General features: G+C 47.4%; 1 protein-coding gene across 1 annotated transcript in view; it reads left to right on the top strand.

Annotated features, from left to right (window-relative positions):
• Nucleotides 1-25182, top strand: part of NR6A1 (nuclear receptor subfamily 6 group A member 1) — a 197588-nt gene that overhangs the window by 165422 nt on the left and 6984 nt on the right. Inside the window, exons 3-6 of the mRNA XM_075015862.1 lie at nt 11718-11773; nt 15850-16007; nt 17250-17474; nt 18228-18482. Of these exons, the coding sequence (XP_074871963.1) occupies nt 11718-11773; nt 15850-16007; nt 17250-17474; nt 18228-18482 (694 nt within the window). The remainder of the gene's footprint in view (nt 1-11717; nt 11774-15849; nt 16008-17249; nt 17475-18227; nt 18483-25182) is intronic.

The following is a 25182-nucleotide window of genomic DNA, read 5'->3' as shown; positions in this document are numbered from 1 at the left end:
GAAACTGCTTTAATAACCCTTCAGAAATCCTTAGGGACTACAGGAAGGCCTTGAATGTAAGGAACAGTAACAGATTTCACAAATATCAGGAGTGCTTAACTTTTTAACCACAGGATATATAGTTAGAGCATTCTCTAATCATATTCCCACTATTCCTGCATGACCCCCACCCCCGTTTTTACCCTTTTACACTGAAAACTTGTGTCATAGTTTGTGAATAGTCTGCCTCTCTCCTGCCAAGGGTGGTTTCACCACTGAGGGAGGTGCAAAGCAGTTGGAGCTCTATTGGATAATCTCCTCATATAGCTACAGTGTGGAGCACACCGATTAGTCTGAAAACCTGTCACGTTACCTGCTTCTTTGGTTTGGTGATTAGTTCTTTACTACCGTGGAGAGAATCTATTTGTTTTAGCTGCTGTGGTATTTTACTGCAGTTGTACCCTACAGCTGTTAAAATAATTGTGGTGTGGCCACAGAAATTAGCCCAAAAACTGACATTCTTCTTTGAGTGTCCCCGTGGGTGCTCCACATTAGGTGTCGGGCTCGCCCGGCGCCGCAGATTGGATCTTCCAAGCAGTTTCTGCCGGACGGCACATGCGCCGGCGCGCTCCGCTCCCTTGCGCACTCCTGGCCACGTGCGCGATCCGGTCCACGCCAGTTCCTCTTAACCGCCGTCGACTGCAGACGGAATCCTACTAGGCTATGGCCAATTTAGCGTATTCAGTGGTTTTACCTGTTTTCTTTAAAGCTTTCAAGTTCTTAGGCTACTGTTAAGTTAGCCAGTTATTTTCAAAAAAAAAAGAAACAACAAGCGGGACGGCATTCAGTCCAGTCCTAGTAACAAGCGGAGCACCGGAGGCCAGGAGCCTATGGCCATTAGCCCTCCTGCCGCGGCAGGCTATCGGAGAAGGGGAAAACAGCACAGAGAAGGTGCTAAGTACCCCATTAACAACTGAAAGACTCACCAACAATGTCCTCTTCAGGATTCAAGAAATGTGAGTCTTGCCGAGGGGCAATGCCAGCGTCTGATGGGCACAGTCACTGCATAAGGTGCCTGGGGGAGTCCCATGTCACGCAGAAATGCTCCTTCTGTGCAAAATTAACAGCCAGAGCAAGGAAGGACAGGGAGATGCGGCTTAAAATGCTGCTCTTCAACAAGGCCCTCCAGCCAGACGTGCCGGAGCGGCCGCAGCAGGAGGGACCCTCCGGGGCCCACAAAAGGAAAGCCGCCTCCCTCACCCCATCAGCGCAAAAATGGAGGAAAGTCTCCCCAGCCCGATCCCTGCCGGCAGCAACAGCGAGCGGGACGGGAGGAGCGCACAGCCCCCAGCCGCAGCAACAGCTGATCGGCCGTGGCATGGAGAGCTACGTGGAGGCGGCTCAGCCTCCGATAATCAAACAGCTGCCCCGCACCGCAGGCAGGGCGGCGGCTAAACAAGCACCGGTATCGGCGGCACCGCAAGCAGCGGCATCGACCCCCGGGGAACCGGCGGTGCAGAGCGCGCAGGCACGCAGCCTGCGGGCACCGGAGGACACCACCTGTGCGGCACCGCCCATAAGCGTGCCGAGCACGGCGCAGACAGGGCTGAGATCCCCTACACATCAGGGGGCGGAGCTACCCCCTCAAGGGAGGGGGAAGGCTGCACACAAAACAAGGCACCGCAGCCCCTCTCCAGACAGGGCTGCAGAGTTGCTTCCTCTCAGCCCTCCGCTCATGCTGCAGACTCCAACTAGAAGGCAGGGGTCCCCCGGAGCCTCCGTCTCCATTTTTACAACCAGCCTCGCCCTGGCTGGGACCACCTTCACCCTTCCTGGGGTTTGAGCCTCTGGAGTACTATCACAAATCACTCTCTCCAGTGTCCCAGGTCTCTCGATGATCTCGCTCCCCCAGACGCAGAGGGTATGCACCAAGGGAGTGGTCTAGGTCACCTTCCCAAGAACAGTGCCCATGCTGCCATGGTTGCCCCTATCACGCGGGGCATAGACGCCACCGGCAATCTACCAGGGAAAGATCCCCACAGACGGTCCCGTATCCCCGAGGGCAATCGCGAACGGGGACAGAGACTCAAGTATCTCAGGGGGAACTGGTTATGCAACCTCGAGATTTTCCCTTGCAAGCTTCCAGCGAGCGGTTGTATCATCGCCAACAGGAACCGGAAGGGTCCAGAGAGGCGTACCCTAGTGGTTCCTCGCTCTCCTCCCCGGATGAGGCTACGGCCCCGTGGGACGTCCATCCTCCAGACGATCTCAAACAGTTTTAAGAGCTGTTTAAGAGGGTGGCCTTCATGCAAGGCATCCAGACAGCAGAGGTGCAAGAGAAACACCATAAGCTCCTCAAAAATCTGAGACCTCTGGCCTCCTCCAAAATAGCAATACCGCTTGATGAAGCAATCTTCGAGTCCGCCACCATGATATGGCAGACCCCTGTGACTATTCCGCCTGTCCACAAGAGAGCGGATAAGAAATACTTCGTGCCGGCGAGGGGCATGGAGTTCCTGTTCAGCCACCCACAACCAAATTCCTTGGTGGTGGAGTCGTCGCAACAAAGATCAAAGACATCTCAATTCAAGACGGGGAACAGACAAAGATGCCAAGAAGCTAGAGCTGTTCGGCAGAAAGGTCTACTCCTCCTCCACTCTACTGTTGCGAATGGCAAATTTACGCAGCGCATCTAGCGAACCATAATTTCGACAACTACACTAGGTTAAACTCCCTCATGGACTCGCTTCCAGAGGACAAGAAACCGGTGCTCAAAGCCATTGTGCAAGAAGGCTACGCGGCCTCGAGGACGGGAGTTCAGATCGCCCTGGATGTTGCGGACACAGCAGCACGTTCCACAGCTACGGCAGTGCTGATGCGGAGGGAGTCCTGGCTCCAGACTTCGGGTATACCGAGGGATCTGCAGGCAAAGATAGTCGATCTTCCCTTTGACTCGCAGAAGCTGTTTGCTGAATCAACTGACTCGGTCCTTCATTCCAGTAAAGATTCAAGAGCCACACTTAGGACCCTGGGGATTTACACCCCTCCATACAGAAAGAAAAAGTACTACCCTCAACAAAGACGGTACCAGTACCAGCAACAGTGTCCCCAGTACCACAGGGGTTACGAGCAAGGGCGACATCAACAGCACCAGCAGTACAGAACTCCCAGGCGACGTTCCCAACAGAGCCATGCGTCCTCGGGGCAGGGACAAAGGCCACAAGTTTGACACACAGATCCAGGGCTGCGCCATCACTACCATCGCACAAGGTCATCCGAAGCTGTTATTCCACCGTCGCCTCCGACCATTCTACGACCAGTGGCAAAGGATCACCACAGACAAATGGGTGCTGGAGATCATAGCCACGGGGTACGTGATCCCCTTCCAGTCGCTCCCACCGCCATGACCTCCACCCAGGCCCCACCTCCAGGAGGCCTCCCACGTAGCGAGGCTCAAGCAGGAGGTAGACCATCTCATGCTCATAGGGGCAGTGGAAAGAGTGCCGGAGCAACTGCAAGGGAAAGGGTTCTACTCGAGGTACTTCCTCACGGAGAAAAAGACAGGAGGCTGGAGGCCCATCTTAGATCTTCGAGGCCTCAACCGGTACCTGCGCAAGCAACGCTTTCGGATGATCACAATCGCCTCCATCCTTACGGCACTGGACAATGGAGATTGGTTCGCAGCCCTCAACTTACAAGACACGTATTTTCACATAACTATCCATCTGGCTCACCGGCGATTCCTCCGGTTCATGGTAGGCAAAGAACATTTTCAATACAAGGTCCTACCGTTTGGCCTCTCCTCGGCCCCCAGAGTCTTCACCAAGACCTTGGCAGTGGTGTCAGCCTACCTGCACAGACAGGGGGTATTTATATTCCCGTATCTGGACGACTGCCTACTCAAAGGGGCCTCGAAGGAGGAGGTACTACGCATGATACGCGTCACAGCAGGCACGTTCTCTTCGCTCGGCCTGGTTATCAATCTAGCAAAATCAAAGATAGACCCCACCCAGGACATAGAGTTCATAGGGGCACGCATAAATTCTATTACAGCGAGAGTGTATCTACCAGAGACTCGCTTTCGGGCCATCGGCTCCCTCGTGCAAGTCATCACTTTCAGCCCTACGGTGCCGGTCCTGACATGCTTACAGCTGCTGGGCCACATGGCAGCGGCGACGTTCGTAGTACAGAACGCCAGGTTACACATGCGCAGCATGCAGCACTGGCTGGCGAGCGTACACAAACCGGCAGCACACACCGTTCACAGGGTGGTGTCGCCCACAGCAGAGGTGCGCAAATCCCTGCAATGGTGGGTAAACCCCAAGAACTTGCTAACAGGGGTGCCCTTCCACCAACCACAAATATCGGTTTTTCTTACTACAGATGCCTCCCTTATAGGGTGGGGAGCACACATGGGCGAAGAGGTGACTCGAGGGCTGTGGTCCTCCACGGAGCAGTCACTGCACATAAATATACTGGAGCTCACAGCAGTGTTCAACGCCTGCAGACACTTTCGAGACCATATACAAGGCAAAGTCGTTGGGATCAGTACAGACAATACCTCCACCATGTTTTATATAAATCGGCAAGGAGGAGCTCGGTCCCGTGCCTTATGTGCGGAAGCAGTCTGGTTATGGAACTGGTGCATCGCCAACAATATAATCTTGAAAGCCTCGTACTTACCAGGCGCTCACAATGTGAAGGCAGACCAGCTGAGCAGGCGTTTTGCACTCACGCACGAGTGGCAGATCCGTCCCGATCTGCTATGACCGATTTTTCACGCATGGGGCTTTCCCCAGATCGACCTGTTTGCCATTCAACACAACAAGAAGTGCCCATGATTCTGCTCCAGGGCAGGACTGGGACGGGGGTCCCTGGAGGACGCATTCGCGATCTCCTGGAGGGGCCCCCTGCTTTACGCTTTTCCTCCCACAGTGCTGATCCACAAAGTCTTGCAGAAAGCCAGGAGAGAAGGAGCCCGAATGATCCTGATAGTCCCAACATGGGATCGACAGCAATGGTTCCCCCTACTCCTGTGCACGTTGGACCGTCCACCGATGCCCCTTCCGGTGGCGCTGGATCTGCTCACGCAAGCCCAGGGGTCCATAGTGCATCCGCACCCCCAAGGCCTACGACTACAAGCGTGGTTAATCCATGGCTCAGCTCCCTAGAGAGCACATGTACGGAGGAAGTGCAACAAGTCCTAGAAAGTAGCAGGAGGACTTCCACCAGGAAGACCTACAAGCAGAAATGGACTCGCTTCACGGCATGGTGTTCTACCAAACAGCTAGCCCCCCTTTTGGTGCCTATACCTGTAATATTAGAGTATTTACTGGACCTCAAGAGAGGAGGACTCTCACTATCCTCGTTAAAGGTCCACCTTGCCGCCATTTCGGTGTTCAGACTCGAAGAGGAAGGGCACACAGTGTTCGCCCATCCCATGGTTACCTGGTTCCTCAAAGGGTTGGTAAACCTATACCCCCCTCGAAAACCGCTTCCACCTTCGTGGAACTTGGACCTGGTGCTTAATGTGCTAATGGGACCACCGTTCGAGCCTTTGGCCACGGTTTCCCTCCGCCTCCTTATGATAAAGACGACCTTTCTTCTCGCAATCACGTCAGCTCGCAGGGTGAGCGAGCTTGCGGCAGTTATGGCAACGCCACCCTGCACTGTTTTTTCCAAGGAGGTGGTAACCATATGGCTGCATCCAGCCTTTGTTCCTAAAGTTTCTTCTGAGTTTCACATTAACGAACCTATTGTTTTACCCTCGTTTTATCCAAAGCCTCATAACTCTAACAAAGAGGCGCGCCTACACCTCCTGGATGTGAGGAGGGCGCTAGCCTTTTATATAGACAGGACCAAGTCCTTCCGGAAGACGGATAGACTCCTAGTCTCTCTCGCTCCCAAATCGAAAGGAGAAGGTCTCTCTTCGCAGAGAATCTCGAAGCACATTGTATCCTGCATAAAAATGTGCTACGAGTTCAAAAAGACTCCTTTACTGGCCACGCCCAGGGCTCATTCCACTAGGGCGGTGGCGGCATCAACAGCCTTTTTCAAGGGCGTTGCGCTAAAAGACATTTGCAGAGCGGCGACCTGGTCATCCTGTGACACCTTCGCCAAACATTATGCCCTTCACAGGATATTCCAAGAGGATACCCGTCTCTCGACAGCGGTCCTCTCGGGGACAAGCTGCACATGATCCGATTACCCGCCTCCTATTTTGGGTTACTGCTGGGTAGTCACCTATTGTGGAGCACCCACGGGGACACTCGAAGAAGAAAGAGAAGTTACTCACCGTAGTAACGGTGGTTCTTCGAGATGTGTCCCCGTGGGTGCTCCACCACCCGCCCATCCTCCCCGCTTCGGATCTCTGTTTAGTGTTTTGCAGGAGCATCCGAGGCGGTTGGTCAAGGAACTGGCGGGGACCGGAGCGCGCACGGGGCCAGGAGCGCGCAAGGGAGCGGCGCACACCGACGCATGCGCGGTCCGGCAGAAACTGCTTGGAAGATCCAATCTGTGGCGCCGGGCAAGCCCGACACCTAATGTGGAGCACCCACGGGGACACATCTCGAAGAACCACCGTTACTACGGGGAGTAACCTTTCTTTATACAGCGAGTGGAGGGAGAGAAGTTCTGGGCAACAGTTTTATAATGGAATATTCACCTTAGACATTAAACCTCAGAAAATATCTAAGGTACATCATTGTTATATTTCCTTTCAGCTGAACACTGACAAAAGCAACTGTTCTAAAATGCTGGGCAGCATTGGATAATATGGTTGTCACTTTGATCAGGGCTAGCAAAATGGGCTGACAGGTTTGTGGTTAACTGGCCACACAGTTTTTGTAATGTAGGGCACATATAATACTGGCTTTTGGCTTAAACAGAGAAGTGCTCTTGTAAAGAAGTTTTTGATGTGGTTAAATAGCCTCTGAAACCCTATTTCATCTTGAAAAGAATTCTTTTTACTCTTCCCTGGAATAAAGAACTTATTTTAAAAACTAACCTTCTTAGTTTAATTTCAGTATGCATTCGTGTTCCCTGGCACATTAGCATTTTGACCAATGAAATCTAGGCAATGTGGCCTCCTGTGTTTTAAAGTTAGAGTCTTGCTTTTTTTAATTTAGCAACAACAAACAGGAAATTGAGTAGAACTGGGTGAAGCTGTAATATAGTGATTGTTCAGGCTCACTCCTTTGATATGCGCAGAGGGTATTAGGCTCCAGAAGGCAAGTGAGCAGTCATTGTGAGAGAGGCTGCTTCCTGGATTCAGAAGCTGAAATGTCATTTCTTTAAAACCCAGCGATTTTGTTCTCCTAAGACATTTTGTTACCCCGATGTAAAAGCCACTCACCACATTCATTCTTAGGTGTTCTTAAGCAATATGCTACACAATCACTATACCCAGAGCTCCACAAACACTGTTTGACAGTGAATCCCCTATTTCAGTAAAATGGTCTTTGAGATGAGGTGACAAACATGGTGCCCTGACCATTTGTGCTCATAACAGATCCCAGGGTATTTTGCTTAGTCAGAGCAAGTGTTAGTCCTGGCTAAATTTTAACTAGGAGAGTTAAGTTCTGATGACCAGAACTCTCCAGGGTTGGAGGAATGGCCAGTTTCCTCTCCTGGGCAGTGTTCCTTGCCTCCCACCATCTCCTAGATGTGTAATGCTGAGTCTGTCAGCAAGAAGCTCTTGCCACATCAGAAACACACCACCTTCCCTAAGCAGTTGTAAAAGATATCATCAAAACCATGCAATCATCTGTTTTTTATTGACCTGCTGCTGCTCCTTGAGCAGCTGGAGGGGGATTACTGTGAAGTGGTCCAGGCCTCATTCCTGTTAGCTCCCCATTCTCTTTGCTCACGTCATTCCAAGTCTCTGCCATGCAATGGGAGATTGAGTCACGGTTTTTAGTGAGTGCCAGTAAATTCTGGGAATCCCTGAATCTGCCTTTGTACACAGGGGATGCCCAAGGTGCGGCTGGGCTGATGAGCTTTCCATGTTAGGCATTGGAGATTAAAAGATTAATGGCCATTAGGAAGCATTTGCCTATGTTATAAATTATCTAATGTATACTTAGTGTTCAAAGGATTTTTAGTTGAAAATATTTTATCGTAAGAATTTGTGGGTTTTTTACTAGCTCAGAAATCCTCTAAAAACAGTCCCTGCGCAGTGTGACTTGTAGTAAAGGTCCTTAGTGTGTGCTAGAACGCAGAGTGCTTGGATCAGAGCCCATGTGGCTCCCTGTGTTATTGCATGTACTTACTCCATTCCCTTCATGACTCCTTTTCTTACTCCAGCTTAATTACTGGATTTTTCTTTTTTCCTAGCCTTGCAGCTGCCACCCTTGTGATCGCTTTGCCTTCTGTTTAGATGCCCTTTCCACTGCTTAGGTTCTGAGCAGGGTTGCTAGTTACTGTGAAAGCAGGTTTTCCGGTTGTGGCATTATATTCAGCATCATTGCTGATCCATGCCATTCAGGGTTTTATTCTCAATGGTAAGTCTCCATATTTCAAGGCTTTAGCTACTGCTCATTTGGAAGGAAACAGCGACATCTCCTGGGCATTGCTCAGGCATACCAGCATGAAATACAAACTAGTTTTCCTTTCTTCTGGGAAACTCCCTGAATTAATCTGTTTTAAGAGCAGAGTCGAAGAGCCAGGCCTCTTTCTGGGGATGAAAACCAGATGTTATCTTAGAATGGTGAAAAGGAGGGTGGCTGGTAACAGCATTGTTCATAGCTGTTTACAGTAGTTCAGGCTGGATTGCTTTTCGGTTGTGTGTTGAAAATATAGAAGTAAATTAAAATTGGAGTTATTTCCAACAAGGCCTGTGTAACCTATCAGATTACCATTTTTAAAGATAATTATTGGCTCAGCTGTGTAATGTGGTGGTGGGAGAGGGGGCGGGCAGGAAAAAGTTGGTCATCTTTTTTTAACCCCATGTAGATACCAAAGTTATAGCATGATTGGACCACAGATGTATTTCATAACCCTGTTGAAATGTGTATGTTGTAGGGTTGCCAGTCAGGCCCCTCAGGATTCAGTTTACAGGAAGTTCAACTTGCCATTTCTCTCCTGACAAGCCTTTGACAGTCTGCCTGTTCACCAGGACAGTCAGTGCAGGAATGCTTGGAGAGCAGCCTGTTTTAGCACCAGGCCTTCCATAGCACACAAAGCATGGAAGTAGTATTACACAGGTTAACAGAACTGTCCCCAGCATAGGAATGCCACCAAACATCATTTCTACGGGTTTAGGCTAGTTGTGAACTAGGAGCACTTCACAAAGGGTAACAACAATCTTCTCTTAAAAATCCCATTTCAAAATGTGCTAAATAAATGTTTCCAACCAGGGTCAAAAATCTTGAGGCAGGCAGAGCACCTGGTAACTACTACTGCATAATGACACCCAAAATAGGGGTGCTGAACTGCAAAAATTTCTGCTGCTTCTACCAGGCATGCAGAATCTCTTCAGATATTTCATTAGTATCAATGAGTACAGAGGATCACAGGGTCTTCATCTGGCAGCTCTTGTTTGAACCAAGAACAAATGCAAAGGTTTGAAAATGAAGGAAGACTGTTCAGGGCATGTAAACCTGGCAGTCAGTTTCTGCACCAGCTGAAATTCATGCAAAACACTGTCAGACAGAGCAGCCACCAAAGCTCCATAATTATCTGGCTGTGAGCTGACACATGCATTGAAAGATCTGAGACTGAAACAGCTGCAGCCTGGGAACAGTCCTGTGATCATAGAGGTGATTTATCATTTGAATTTGAGTGCTTCCCAGGAACTTTAAAAGAAGACAGAATAAGACCACTGAGGGCTTTCCAGATGAAGCAGACAAAATTTGAATGTCGAACTCTATGTAAGATTTTTCTCTTCTTAAAGTACAACAAATCCCTGGACATTCTCTCCCTAACCAATGACTGCATAGTGCTGGGCCAACAGAAAAAACTATATCACAGTTGCGGGGGGTAAAATTCTGTGCTTGCGCAAGGCTTGCTGTTTGGGGAACAAATTCTCCTGCCCCCGTTCCACATCTCCAAACCACACCGGTGGTATATGCACCTGGTTATGTGTTCATTTAGTATAAGGACCTTGCTTCATATCACAGCACTGAGGTATGTTTATAATGAGAACAAGAGTGTATTTATTGGGAACAAATGGTAGTTACATATAAAACGATCATAGAATGCTTTCTGAAGGTGAGAGTTAACTAACAGTCTAGCCTCCTGCCTGAAAAGGGGTTTCTCTTACCCCAAAAATATCACGCAGTTTTTAACTAAAACTGGCTGAGATCTCATTTTCAAGAATGTAAACACACTGCCTGTTTGCATCCTACATGTGTGAGGTGCCTCTTCTTTGTCATCTTGTACTCTCCAAAGTTCATAAGCTGCCGACAGGGTAACCACACACAGTTTTTCCCGTGTTGCTTCCCTATTGATTTCACATCTCTCCATTGACTTTGTATGTAAGTGACTGTTAGCTTATAATGGCTGGTTTGTATCCCAGCAGAGAGACGTGAATAAACACATCTTGTCTGTTTTTTCATCTCTGCTGGGGAGTCAGACCTTCGTATGGGCTCTAAACATGTTTTTTGTCTCTCTGTAATGTCTTGCAATGTCAGTACATAAATTTCAGTATGATACTAAAATCCAGCATGTCCCTGGGTTTCACTAGAGACCTCATGTGACATTCTTTGGTGACCCAGAATTTATCTACAAGAATCAAGGCATTCCTGGAACCTCCTTGCTGGATGGCAGTAAAGGATCAAAACCTCCCAAACTGCAGAGGGGCTTCAGATGGCAGGATAAGCAGCAGGAGCAGCTGAAATCCTTGGGCACAATGGACTTGTCCCCATGTCGGATTTCCTAATCAGAGAGGAGCATGGATTGGGGGGAAACAGGAACTGTGCCAAATGGAGGTAGAACAGTAGCTCTAAATGTAACATAATTGAGACTTTCTAGAAATTGTCTGTGGGACATTAAGAAATGCAGCCTCGCTACTTAGAAGCCTTTGATAGGGGCTTTCTCCGTCTGGGACCAAACTGCTCAAGTAGTCAGATGTGATTTCACCTACAGAAACTCGTGGAGCGTGTCCTTTCCCTGCACTGGGGTGGCACGAGGAGACCTGACCCTGTGCAGTCGCAGGGACCGAAGCCTCTTGTCTTTGATGCTGTTGACAGCCTGAAGGCTAGAGAGACTCACTTAACACTCTGCTGGGCCCTGGCTTAATCCAGAGAGGTGTTGGCTATTGGTTGTGCAGCACAGCATGGGGGTGATACAATCCAGTGCTAATAAGAGGGTACTCTCCCAGCAGTGGGGAACATTGCCCCTTGCACCAGTAATCACTAGTGGAACAGCAGGGGTTTTTCTTGACCATTTCCTGAGTTTTCAGGGGGTTGATGATCATATACAACTTTTCATTTGTACTTCATCTTTCACCTGAGTGTCTGCAGTGGCTCTATAAATATTACTTAAATCTCTGATTGCCTCTGTCATCCAAGTAAGTGTTACTGTGGTTCCTACTGCAAGTGGAAATCACTGTGTGCCCACAGCATCTCCCTTCCCCATGGGGAAATCTATCTGAGCTGTCTCATTTAACAAAATGAAGCCAAGATTCAATGTCTCTGTAGACAGTAGGCAATTTTATGCTGGCCATGTGTTCTCTGTGCAGTTGCAGAGTGCCAGTGAATGGTGCTGTTCCTAAGCAGTATTTGGCTCTTTCCTTTCAGCAATCAGAGAAGATGGAATGCCGGGAGGCAGGAACAAAAGTATTGGACCTGTCCAGGTGAGTGTACTTCCGCTTTCCCCTCATACAGTGATCTTCAGCTTCTGTACTGCTCATTGGCCTTTAATAACATGCCCCCAGCACTCGTTTGCACAAAGGCACCATCATGGGGGACACTGAACTGGTCACTATCCTGCCAGGAGGCTGCACACGCTCAGAGCCTCCCTCAGCATTGTTTCTGCTGCCCCAACTGCTGTATGAGGCAGAGTCATGGACAGCTTGTCCCAAGAAGGGGAGGAGTCAGGTGGATCTGCCGGTGTTTCAGGGCTGCCTTGAACATGCTCTTTAGAACCTAGAGAGGTTACTTAGCATCTCTAGACTCTATGTGAAAGCATCCAGACCAAGGATTTAGGCCTGCATTAATTCAGTGGCAGTCTTCCAACCAGTTTCCAGTCATTACGGACGCATCCCGTTTAGGCAGCAGATTTGTAAATAAAGCTGCTATCTTGCCTGGCCGCAGAGAGCCATGGCATGGCCCCAGTGGGTTACAGATTCTCAGTTGGCTACATGGATAAAATGGCAATCTCTGAACTCCTTGGTCAATCAGTAGGAAACCAGCTATCTTTTGTAAGTTGGGACAAGCACTTCAATCCTCACAAATCTCCCAGTAAATCTTGCAGTGTCCATACCACAATTTCTTGGCTTGTTGCAAGTGGGGCACCCAATAAACGTCTTCTGATTGATGGGGCAGCATGTCTGGAGATGTCTTGCAAAATGCTAGGGAATTTGGTACAGTAGCTTCTGCTGAACAAGTGAGAAACGCCATTTTCCAGCCTGCAGCCCGAAAAGTAGCCTTAAAATACTATTTATTTTAATAAAACAGATACAGAAAAAACCTTTACATGACACTGTCCAGGTCTGTGCATCTATGAAAATCTCCGCTCACTCCATCACAAACCTGGAATGGATGGGTGGGAAAGGAAACATGATCTATGTACCAGGAAAAGAAGGGAAAGATCTAAATAATACTGATCACAAACCAGCTGCTGCTTCTGCTGCATCTCGATCATTCATTGCAAATTTTGCTGCTGGAGATGAGTTCGCCTCTCTGATTTAACTGCTGCATGTATCTTTAGGGAAATGCTGTGGGCTGTGAGGGAGCAAATGTTTCGGGTCTGGTAATTGCTCTTTGGGTGCTAGCACTGGCAGCATTAAGCTGTGGGTCTGCACGTGCCTGAAGCTGGAGGATTTGGAAAGTAGTGTCCATGGCTGTCCCTAGGTTGCTGTGAGGCTTAGGCCACCTCCCTGCTCCTCCCCAGATCCTTCCCTGACCCACTTCTTCCTGTCCTTGCTCCGCCCCTTAAAGTGTGCCCCATTGGAAGGCTGCCCCAAACCTTCCAATGGACAGGATGGCTCTGGTAGTGTCCATTGATCTGCACAAGCATCCTGGCTCATTTTGTGCCTCCCACTGAGGTGATAAGGGCCAGGACAGACCAATTGCTTCTCTGATTCCTTGTCATTACTGCCCAGCCTAGATTGAAATCTCCTGTTTTTGGAGCTTCTGCAGTCTTCATTAGCTGTGAAAATATGTTGAGATCTCACTAAATCACTTTTGTATGTGAGTTTTTATTTGTCAGTTTTTGTGTTTAGTCTCTGTGACATGGGGATCACCACCCCTTCCTGAACACTGAGTTTTATTAACCAGCAGCTCTATTCTACCAGAGCTGGCGGACTGAGAGATGTCCAGGATCTTGTGTGGAGGCTCCCCATCCATCTCAGGAGGAACCTGCAATTTTGCAGATGAGTTCCTGGAAGTGCTGATAGTCATTGGGAAAGGCTGGAGAGAGCAAAGTCGCCACCTCATTTGATAGTGAAGATGCCGTTTAGGCAGGGAATGGCAGCCAACCTCTGGCTGCTTTTATCTCTGAGCCTGTTTTTTGGCTTGGCCTCGTCCTTGGAGCAGGCATGTTCTGAAGCTGTACAGAAAGTCTTTCCAACTGGTCAGGAGGATTCCCCAAGAAAACCTTATCTAGCTGAGGAGAAATATTTTTCTCTCTGGGTGGTTCAGCCCTATTTCTCCAGGAGCCACAGTTAGTCCCTTAATTTTGGGCTATACTTTTTCCTTGAAGACAGCAGGTTTGCACTTCAGTTTGTTACCAGTCAGCTCGCCAGCGGCTAGTGCTTACCATCCTCCTTCACAGGGCTACTTAAGCCTTATATTCCCTCTGGTCCTTTCTGGAATCTGCTAGTCAAGCACAATGTTTGTTTGGGTTTTTTTGGTTTGTTTTTTTTTTTTTTTTTTTTTTTTAAAAAAAAAAAAAAAAGCCTCCTGCTCTCTGGAGCTTGCACCTTATTCCCTGCACTAAGCTTTCTTTGGAACCGTCAGGTTCTTGCTCCATGTCTCTCCTGTTCAGAAGGTTGCATTCCTGGTAGCCATCACCTCAGTCAGGAGGGTCGATGAGCTTAGAGTATTGATGGCAGGTCCTCCTTTTTCAGTATTTCATAAGGATGAGGTTTCATTATGTTTAGATCCAAATTCATTCCCAGAGTAGTCTGTGTTTCACCTTAAGCAGTGTATCTGTTCACCTGTGCTCAGAGCCATCCCATCCATAGGATGAATTGGGGTGGCTTTGCCAGGCTCTGAGCTTTTGGAGACCCTGCAGTGGCCACCCAAACTGTCCTATGGATGAGAGGGACCCAGGAGATTATGGGGCATGGTACAGAGGGAGCAGCAGGAGTTCTCACCCCCACATACCCGATGCAGATGGGGGGAGCTGCAGAAGCCCAGCAGCCCACCCCACTCTGTTGTGTGCAGGTTCTTAGCAGCCCAACCCAGGACATTCCATTTCCCAGCACTGCAGAGAAGCAAGGTACCGGGGGCTGGGAAAGTGGTGGTGCAGGCTGCTAGGCCACTCCGGTTCCTGTCTCCTGCATGGTGAGTTGGCTCTCAGGCCGCTGCTGCACCAGGCTCCGTAATCCCCTGCGTGCGTTGCTTGGAGGGGTGCAGGAGGGCAGGATGGGGATGTAGAGGACAGCGGGTGGCAGAGGGGATTTCCCTGTGCCCTAACTAGGGATGGCCCTGCCTGTGTTCTTCTCAAAGCCTTACCCATGGTTAGAGGAAAAGCACCATTCCTGTACAGTCAGCAAGCCTTAGCCTTTTACCTGACAAGAAAGGACACAATCAAGAAATGCCATAGGAGAAAGGGTCAAGCTTTATCCTCTCAAAAGAGCTCTTGGGCTGTATTTTGCTGTATCATCCGTCTAATCTTCCCCCTCCTGGGGTAAGAGCACAAGCAACATCTCTGGTGTCACTTTGAAGTCCCTCTGCTTAATATTTATTAGGCAGCGACGTGGAGTTCAGGCCATGCGTTTGCTTGACGGTATCCACCAGAACTCCGCCACTGGTTTCACCCTTTGGAACAGCTGTCCTGTGTATGACTCTGCCATTGGTCACGTACAGTTCTCCTCCTGGTTGAGTTCCAGTTGCTTGCAAGGGGATACATACAGAGACTAGCATGAGAAAAAAAGTCAAGTACTTACCTTATAGGAACTCGAGCTTCTTCTAGATGTGTGGTCCCATTCTGGATTCCCTCCCCTCGCTCCCCTTTGCTTTGGATTTTCTCTGATTTGCAGTGGAGGTGAAAGAAGTGGTTGGTCTGCCCTGTGCTTTCTCATCTGTCAGAGTCACAGGGTGAGTACTGCTTTCGAAATTCTCTAGTTCCTGGCATATGGCACACAGAGATGGGTAAAGTACTTCCAGTTACTATAAGGTCAGTAACTTCCTCTTTCTGCTCTAACTCCCATTCGTACCATCATCCTGCCCTAAGAAGCATGTTGACTGCACTTGTCTGGTACTGCTAGAACTCTCAGCAGTCCTGTGACTATGTAATCCTTATTTAAAATCAAGTATCTTATTAGTAAAAAAATAGGAAAGCAATAAGAAAAGCAGGGAAGATTTTAAGTATATTTTAATATCCACGCCATATAAAAGACCTCTCCCAGAAATTCTAGGTTTTACTAATTTTTCCATGCTCAACTAGCAGAACAGCTCCAACGCTATGTGCAACTCAGCCTTACTTATTTTGTACTTGGCTGGGTTACATTTATCACTAAATGTAACAATTTTTATCCAAAAGATATCAGAGGAAGAGATTGAAAGAATTATGTCTGGACAAGAATTTGAGGGGGAGGCAAACATCTCTTGGAGTAACAATGGAGACAGTGACCATAGTTCTCCTGGGAATGGAGTTTCTGAGAGCAACCAGCCATCACCTGTTTCTACCCCGTCTTCAAGGTGGGAGTTTCTATTGAAAGAATTCCAAATGAATGTACTCTGCTTGTATTTCCCTGCATGCTGCATTTTGGGCTGGAAGTGAACATCATCCTTTTGCCTGTGTAACTCAAACACATCTTGCACATGTTGATCTTTGCAAACACTTTTTAGCTAGAGACAGATTCACTGTTTTTGACCAGTCCAGTGTGATCCGAGAGTAAAATTTTCATGAAAAAATGATAAAGAAATGTTGGGTTTAAGGTCTTAATCTGTTTTAATACCACTTTAGATGATAAACCCTGAACATTTTATATATAATTATATTTTATATATAATTTTCTGTTCACTGTTAATGCTGTCTGTTTACATTCTTCCATTTCATTTTGTTTATATGTTGAAAATAAGTCAGCTTATTTGATTTTTCAAATTATCTTATGCAGGTTGAATTTCTCCAGTTTGGCACCCTCGGAACCTGACCAGTGCCAAACAAAAAAATATGCTGGACTACAGCAGGTCAATATTGTCTAGTAGCATTACCCACACTTCCACTGATTATGGGGCTCTTAGAAGACATTTAGGGGTAAACTAGAGCTAAGTAACAGCACAGAATGCTGAGAGCCAGGACTGGTGACTGTAAACAAACTTTATGGAACCCCAGGAAACTTGGCCGCATCCATGGGAAGCTAACATCCAGCTAACTAAAATCATGGCAGTTTATGGATGTTGCGGGATAAGAGTGTGCCAGTCTAGAGAGGTTCAACCTGTAATTTGTTACGCTTAGATTCACGTCCACTAATATAGTGCTTCCGTACATTGATTGCAAACACTGGAAAGAAGGTTTAAATGTCAAACCAAACCCACCTCACTTCCAGTATCAGTTGTTTTAAAAATGTAAATGAATGTATTTTTATTGATAGGTTTGATAAACCTTTTATCCTACATTCTGAGCTCTTCAGTAAGCAGGGATGGACATGCTTAGCACAGAGCTTGGCTGTGTATTCCAGTCAAAGAATGCTTTCTGAGCAGCCGAGTTTCTAGACAGTTGCAGTCAGTGGAACAGATGTGGAGGTCAGGCTGGAGATGGTGCAGAGATGGTCGCATGCTCCTGACTGCTTTCACCACTGTATTTAACAGAAGTATTTTTCACCCCTTTCTTTTCCAGCAGCATTCTTATTTCCTTCTCTTCCTGAGCTGGATGAAAGATGGGTGTGAACTAGATGGTGTTTGTCCAGTATATTAAATAAATTTTCCCCTTTTCAGTAGGTCTGTGGAGCTGAATGGATTCACTGCACTCAGGGATCAGTATATTGGGACTCCAGTGTCCACGCACTATCAGTACCTACCGCACCTTTTTAACTATTCTGCCCACTCAGCTCTGATGCCCCCTCAGACCCGAAGTCTAGATCCCCAGTCACACAGTCTGATCAATCAGTTGGTGTCAGCTGAGGACCTGGAACCACTTGGCACTCCAATGCTTATTGAGGATGGGTAAGTGCTCGTGTTCTGGTGGACTGAGGCTGCCCTGAGCCGCTCCACTGTAATGTCCGTATTTGTGCTACAATCTCTATGTGTGTACCTCTGTGTGTACAGTATATGGGATGTGCGTAACTGGTGCTATTGTGGGAACACCACCTGAATGTTTAAATTCATAACACTATTTACATAGCTCTTAATTTCGCACATATGTAAATGATGAAATAAACAATACCTGATTATGAAGGCAGTAGCCAAAGGATGGTCCCCCAAGGGCTAGACCTGAAACTGTAGTGCTAATGCCTGAAGGCTGAGAGGATCTGTTGCACAAATGAAATCACTTCTCTGCTTTTGTGTAACATGTTGTATATGTATGGAATACAACCTTAGCTTCCTTAGATTAACAAGCAGCTGCTGCTTCCTGCCCCTCCACCACGCCAGGTTCAGTCTGATATGCAGGCCTGGAGAAGGGTTCCTGAGAGCTGAGCGGCTGGTAGCATGAGCAGCTCTGTGGTTGGATTCAGTCAAAATCTTCATGGATGACGATCTTGTCTGGGGGAAAAAGTATAGGTGTAGGATGGTTGCTTTCTTACTGTGCTGTTGCTTGCTATTTGTGGGCTCAGAAACAAACACCAGCAATCGGTCTCTGTTCTCACCACCGGGTGACACTGTGGTCACCAGGGATCAGGACTCACACAGATGTTATCTTGTTATCCAGGTGCTGGTTTTTAATCCATTTTTATGTTCTTATATTAACTGTGCCTGCAGGTATAGAGTGACTCAGGCAGAGCTGTTTGCATTGTTGTGTCGCCTGGCAGATGAGTTGCTTTTCAGGCAGATTGCCTGGATTAAGAAGCTGCCGTTCTTCTGTGAACTCTCAATCAAGGACTATACTTGCCTGCTAAGCTCCACTTGGCAGGAGTTGATTCTGCTGTCCTCACTGACTGTTTACAGTAAACAGATCTTTGGTGACCTTGCTGATGTAACCTCCAAGTACTCTCCCTCTGACGATGAGCTGCACAGGTGAGGTGGTGGGTTATATCTTCTGTGGGTCAAAGTGGTATCTGGCAATGGGGGAGGTCTTGGAATGAAGGGTGGTGTGTTCCTGACTCTGCCACTGACTCACTTCTCATCCAAGGGCACATCTCTCAGATGGCATTTCTCCTATACCCTAGTAAATCACTGTGAAATCTTTTATATCTAACTGATCGTTGTCTGAGAGAAGATAGGCCTTGGGGTGGGGGTGAGCATGTGGCAAAGGGAGGGTGCCTTCCCCTCCTGCTCATCTCACGACCCTTATGTGAGGTTGGTTGTGTGGAACTGTCTCCGGATCCGCTACTAAAGCGTTGCCTTGGGAGTGATGTCTGCCACACCCCTGGCCCCATCTGGGTATGGGATGCTCCCTTTATACTTCTGAAGGGTGTGCAGCCCCAGGCCCTACACTGCCCTTAGGCCCTTCCAGCCTCTCAAAGCCATTTAAAACATGTTTGGCGGGTTGGGAGATTATTCAAAGCTGCAGTAGAAAGGGCCCTTTCCTTCCAGAAACCCTTGTGCACAGGTTGACCTTCTGTCTCTCAGTAGGCTCCATGCTGAGCCATGCCATTTCAGCACTGATCTCAAGGGTGGTAGGCATAAGTGGGAGCTAGAGGCGAAAAAAGTTGCAGTTTAGCAGACAAATCCCACAAAGCCTGAGTTTGAGTTGGAATTATGAATGGGGATATGAATGGTGTTAAAGGACTCTTCTGAGAGTCACATATAGGCTGTTTTCAGGGGGCTGAGCCCCCACCATCCTCAGGGGTTTCAACTGGAAATACACTGGCATCAGCACTTCTGAAAATCAGAGCCTGGATGTGTGAAATTTGCCTTATTGGTGTTCCTCGCACATGTGCTACTCTTGGAATCTCATAATCTACAGCGCCACTTGTGCTGTTTGCACTTTCATTTCACTTTGAGCCTGTGAAATTAAACTCATCCATTTCACTTTGTTTTGAGTGCCCAAAGTGTCTCACGTTATGCACTCAAAGTAGTCACTAGGCTGGTCAAAAATTGGGGAAAATGAAAATTTAATTGAAACTTTTTTTCCATAGTTTTTCCTCAAAATTCAAAAACTATTCGGTCAACTTGATCAGTACTTCTGAAAATCCTGGCCCATATGCTTGCCACAGGGTTATAGTGTTTGGGGTGCACAGTGCTCCAGGGAAATGTTCAAAAAATCTTTTAATTTTTACAAAAATGCAGTTCTTTTTAACTGAAAGCTTTAAGTCCTGTGTGTGCCTTTAACATGTTAGAGAAATAATAATGTAGATTTTAAACTTGTGTGTTCCTTCAAGGCAGGGAGGGGAACCCCTGGCCCACAGTCCAGATCCAGTCTGTAGCTTGCCTGGATCTAGCCCATGAGTCTTGGGCTCCATTCCGCAGTATTCAGCCCACAGCGTGGTGGGCGTGTGGCGCCCCAAGCTTTGTGGGCTGCAGTCAGGGAAGCCAGGCCCAGATTCAGCCCATGGGCTCTGGCTGAGAGGGGCAGGGAGCAGCTCTGCTTGCCGGCACTGCCACCGCCACTGCCGCCCCTCCCTGGCTGGGGGAAAGGTAGGTAGCACAATGCTGCCTGAAAGCTCTCCCCAACAATTGTGGCCAATCAGAGCTGTGGGGGGTCGTGCCTGGGAGTGATGCATGAGCTGTGCCAGGTAAGCACCCCCCCAAACTGTTCCTGAAACCCCCCTCCCATCTAGAGTCCAAACGCTCATCCCCCAGCCCACTCCTGCACCCTCCCTCCTGCCCAGACCCCATACCTGCCCCCTGGCAGCTACCTCCTGCACACTGAACCCTGAATCCCCCCATTTTTGGTCCCACCCTGGGCCCCCAGAAGAGTTAATCTGTCTTGGGGAGAGCCCTGAACCTGTCCCCACTTCTTAATCCTTCCCCCACTTCCCACCCATGGGGCTGGAGTTCCAGGGGACGACTCAGGAGCCACGTAAGTGAGAGTGGATTTGGTATTGTGTTTTTGTGACTCTTCTCACTTTTATGTGGCCCCCAAGTGATTTTTTTTTCACTGTGGTAAGTAGCCACCGACCCAAAAAAGGTTCACCACCCTGGTTTTAAGATGACTTATCTAGAGCTAGTCTGCACAGTGTTTCTAAGCTAATTTACTTACATCAGTGCTCAATCTGTGGACACATGCCCCAAATAATTCTCAATTTGAAATCCAAGATAGGAAAAAAAGGGCAAGTCCTGTGAGATTTATCCATCTGAGGGATCCCGTGACTTCAGTTTTTTTTCTCAGTGAAACAGCAGGTTTTGTTTTCTTTACATCCCTCTGAGCATATGTCGTTCACAGAAGTTTGCTCTCCACTGTTCCAATAGATTACTGCAGATTTCTTAAGCATTCTTCTGAAATTTCCCTAGGCTTAAGTCCCTGAGATGTTTAGGTGCCTTATTTAAAATGATTGGTTTTTATTAATTGGTTCATTAATTGGTTAACATTAAGTCTCAAAGAAATTAATGAACATAAAACATAATGATGGGGTGAAAATGATCCAATTCTGAGGCTACATCTACACTTAAAAAAACTTGGAAATGGCCATGGCCTTTCGAAAAGGACCCCCGTGTCAATGAGCTGTACACAAGCGAACTGCAGCACTTTGAAAGTGCTGTGGCCGGCAGCATGCTAATGAGGCAATGAATATTCATTTCAGCGCCTCATTAGTATTCTTCAATTTGGCCATTAGCATGGCCGTTTTGAAGTTTTTTTGTAAGTGTAGACACAGTGTGAATGTTTTAACCCCCTCTACCAACACACACCTGCTCCTGTGGCCTTGACTGGTGCACTGGGTCTGACTATGTGGCACATTCAGGAACTGTGCTGTGAGTGGGAAGGGGTGGGACACAAATTAGGTGTAATCCCTGCACATAGCAGAAAATGACTCTGTTATGAAAGTGGGCTGCTGTACCCGCAGTTCTCGTGTTGCCAGCGTGGCTCCGTTTCACTACTAGTGATCCCCCTTGAACAATACAGACTTTTCCCAGCATTCTGCAGAAAAGTAGAGTGATAACCTCATGTCAAGGCCAGTTTTCCAATAGAAATTCTTCCTTTCTCCACCCGAGGATTGAGAGGAGAGCCCCTTTATGAGAGGAATTACCCAGGCTCAAAGAAACATTTTGTACCTCATGGGTTATTTTACAATATTTATATAGTGACAAAAACTGGTTCACAAAGCTTCCCAATTAGAAACAGAAAGAAGAACTTGATCACACAGCTAGTGACCTTGTTTCCACAATATTACGTTATTAATTGCTATTTCATTGTTTTTGATTACATAAATTTAATGGTGTTGCAACTTAGCTGACATTGCAGAGGAAACTGCACTATCTGATGCTCCAAGTGATGACCTGCCTTTAATTCATCATCTTGGTCAGTTTTCTTTCTTCTTCAGTCCAAGTCTCAGACTGATCCTTGTTTGGATAGCAGACAGACTGACAGCATTGTGACAAGATACTTGGAGGATTTACTTTACTGGCTGCCCAGCCTCCCTGTTAATATGACCTACTCCAGCTCTGCCCTTGGTGGAGCTGATGGTTGTGCCAGGGTTGTTGCTGGATGGTAAATCTGTGTCGCTGTGGAAGTAATCACTGATCTTATAAAGACATTAGAAATGGAGTGAGTGCAGCTTCAGTGAGGAGTGTGTCTGCGAGAGCCAAGCACTTGCCACTATGTGTGGATTTGCTTATGTTCAAGCTGTCCTTCCTGAGGTCCCAAAAGTTGACATGTATAAAATATGAGGCAGACCCAAAATGAAAGTGAGATAGTGAAGGAGTCGTCTTAATGCTTCCGACCCTGGCCATTTCTCACCTGCCAGTCTCGAGGATGCCTTAGAGCAGATCTGTGTGTTTATCCAAGGACTGGAATAATAGATGGGCTTTGACAGCGGAATAATTCCTTTGGTCTCATTCACTGATTCAGCATTTAAAGAACCATTAATTGACCTTAGCAGGAAAAATGAGAATGTGGCTTTAACAGGCCACTTGGGAGGACAATGAAATGTGTGCAGTGCACAGCTGAAAGACCTACGTGTGCAAGTGCCCATCCTTCAGGCAGGCCTCTTTTTCTGGGCATGTTACCACTAGTTTAAGTATTGGCGTGTAGCAGGGCGGCAGTAATACTACTAAGTGGTTGTGTCAGAGTGAAAATCTTAGCAGTGCTGTCCGCGCCAGTGTTTGCCTGTCTTCCTGTCTTGTGTGGGAGCCAAATGTCCCTTGCTGGCTTGTCCCAGGCTCTCTAATAATGTGTGAGGTTTCTTAAAAACATTTTCTCTCTCCTCAAAGCTGTCTTACCTTCTCATTTTTGATCTGTACTGTTTAATACAATTTATGGTGTTTCTTCCTCCTAATCAGCCTTTTATTGGCTCCTGGGATTTCACAAGTTTGATGGCAAGCTGGAATCCTGCATTAGCCACTGGCCAGCTCAGCGTTGCTCTAATGAGCATGTGCTGCTTGTAGTGCCTTTTGCAGTCACAAAACGAAGAAGGATTCCTGTAGCACTTTAAAGACTGGCTTGTGAAGATGCAGACTATGGCTACGTGTCTGTGACCTTTACACTTAGTGTTGGCTTTGTAATGATCACTTCTGTCAACCAACTTTCCTTCCGTGGTCCAAAATCAGGCTGTCCGGAGACACCAGCGGCTATCTCTTCGCAAGCGCTTGTTGATCTCTTTAATTTTAAAGACCATTCATCATTGAAACGTCTGCATTCTCCCCTCATACACATCCATGTAACCCCAGTGAGTTCACTGGGATTAGCTGGGTGTAACGGAGGCTTTTGTTTGATCCGTTGGCTCTCGTCATGGTAATGCCATTCACCGTAATGATTCAGGAATGGCTGTTCCAATTTGAGACTCATTTTGTCTGTTAGCCAGTTTAAAACAATACGCTGACCAAAGATACTCATGCACTTAGAAGCTTGTAATTTATTTATGTTCCTGATTAGCACCATGACTGCCAGCATTTAGGTAGATTCAAAAGAAATAAATCAGCTCTTTCATGTCTTTTAATCAGTTCAAATTTAAACTGTTGACAAAAATGGTCCATTTTCTGGCTGTTAATGCTTATAGCTGTAAAGTCTAGTTTTTTGTTTTTTTTTTTAAATCAAATGAAACGCATGGCTGCTTAAACTTTTTACTGTTAGTCCTGATGATACGTAGGCAGGAATGAGACTGGTGTAAAAGCTGTGAGGCAGACAGTATGTGGAGGAGTAAGTGCTTGAGAAGGAATAGGGCTGTGCAAAACAGAACGGCTTTGTTAGGAAAAGGGAGGAATGTATGGCACAGAAAACCAAGCCCGTTCCATTGTAGGGATGAGAGAAGAGCTCTCCTGGATTTATGGAAGTGACGAGTGGTTAGTAAAAATGTGCATGCTCAAAAAACAATTAGACTCAGTTGAGGGCTGTGAGTGGTCTTTGTGCTCATTAACTTCTTATGCTTTGCAGTCTTGCACCTGCAGGCTTTTTAATGTCAAGTTGAGAGCAAGAAATTTGTATAACTTTAGATTGGCCGACAAGGCTTTCATCACTTACAATATTACTTCCCCGAAGAACTGACCTGTAGTTCAAACAGCTTGTTTTCTATTCTCTGAGGCCAAACTCCACCATGCATTTTGCAAATAACTTCCAAGTAAACAAATACACATGCCAAAATAAGATGATATTCAGTGAGCAGAGTTTTATTTTTGTTCTGTTTTGTTCAGACATGGCTGTCTGGCTGTGCTCCGACTTTGTATTGTATAATTCCAGAACACACAGCTGAAGCTTTCCTGAGTACTACTGTCTCACTGCTGATGATTTATGCTATGGGCTATTTCTTTCAAAGTAGACTTTATTGCTTTAAACCACATGTAGTAGGAATGGCTCCTGGCCATGGGCCCTGGGAGAAGTCTCTGAAATATATGCTCTATGCCGTCACATAGATGCTTATGAATGTCTTTTTATCTACGGTCCACTTATCCAGTGAGCTGCAAGCAGAGGTCCTCTCAGACAGCTCCTGCAGAAATACGGGGCTCTTACAGGAGCCGGGTCTCTTCACTACAGCCCCAGCATTCCCATTAGCTATTAAAAGACTGAAATCACTGGACTGTTGGGAGCCCTTCCCAAACTATTACATCTCCCTCCCCAAAGCGAGTTCATTGGGCAAGTGAGATTTGCAGCTGGTTGTCAGCAAGTCAGCTGTACCTTGTGGCTTCTTTACTGGAAGGAGTTCATTTTGCTCCTCCTCCTGACTCTAAAGCTGCTTGGCTATTCTGTGTGTCTTGCATCAGGCTCCCACATTTGCATGTAATCTTCTGCTCACCTGCTAGTCTAGGGTTCACCCCTGGAGCTTTACTTATCAGCACCTGCTCACTCGTCTGCCCTCCGTGTGCTGTTGCATTGTGCCAAGGGAGAGCACGGCCCCACTGGTGGAAGTGGGGAGGAGTCCCCATGTCCAGATGTGGCAGAGATCACTTCTGTATCGCCCATAGCTGGGACATGACCACATCATGTTACTGGGTGACAGTCTCAAGCGAAACATCCTAGCACCCTTTTCCCACAGCGCTGTATGGCTAAGAGCCAGGTGCAAGCTGGGGGGGGCTCATGGGAGCTAAAAGAGGGCTGGAGCTGAGGTGGGGGGAGAGTGAGAGAACGGGGGGAGTGGAGGAGGAAGGTGTGATTTCTGCCCCCTCCACCCCCCAGTATAAAGTC

Source organism: Carettochelys insculpta, chromosome 21 (assembly GCF_033958435.1).
Source record: "Carettochelys insculpta isolate YL-2023 chromosome 21, ASM3395843v1, whole genome shotgun sequence".
Lineage (NCBI taxonomy): Eukaryota > Metazoa > Chordata > Testudines > Carettochelyidae > Carettochelys > Carettochelys insculpta.
This window is presented reverse-complemented; position numbering and strand designations above follow the sequence as displayed.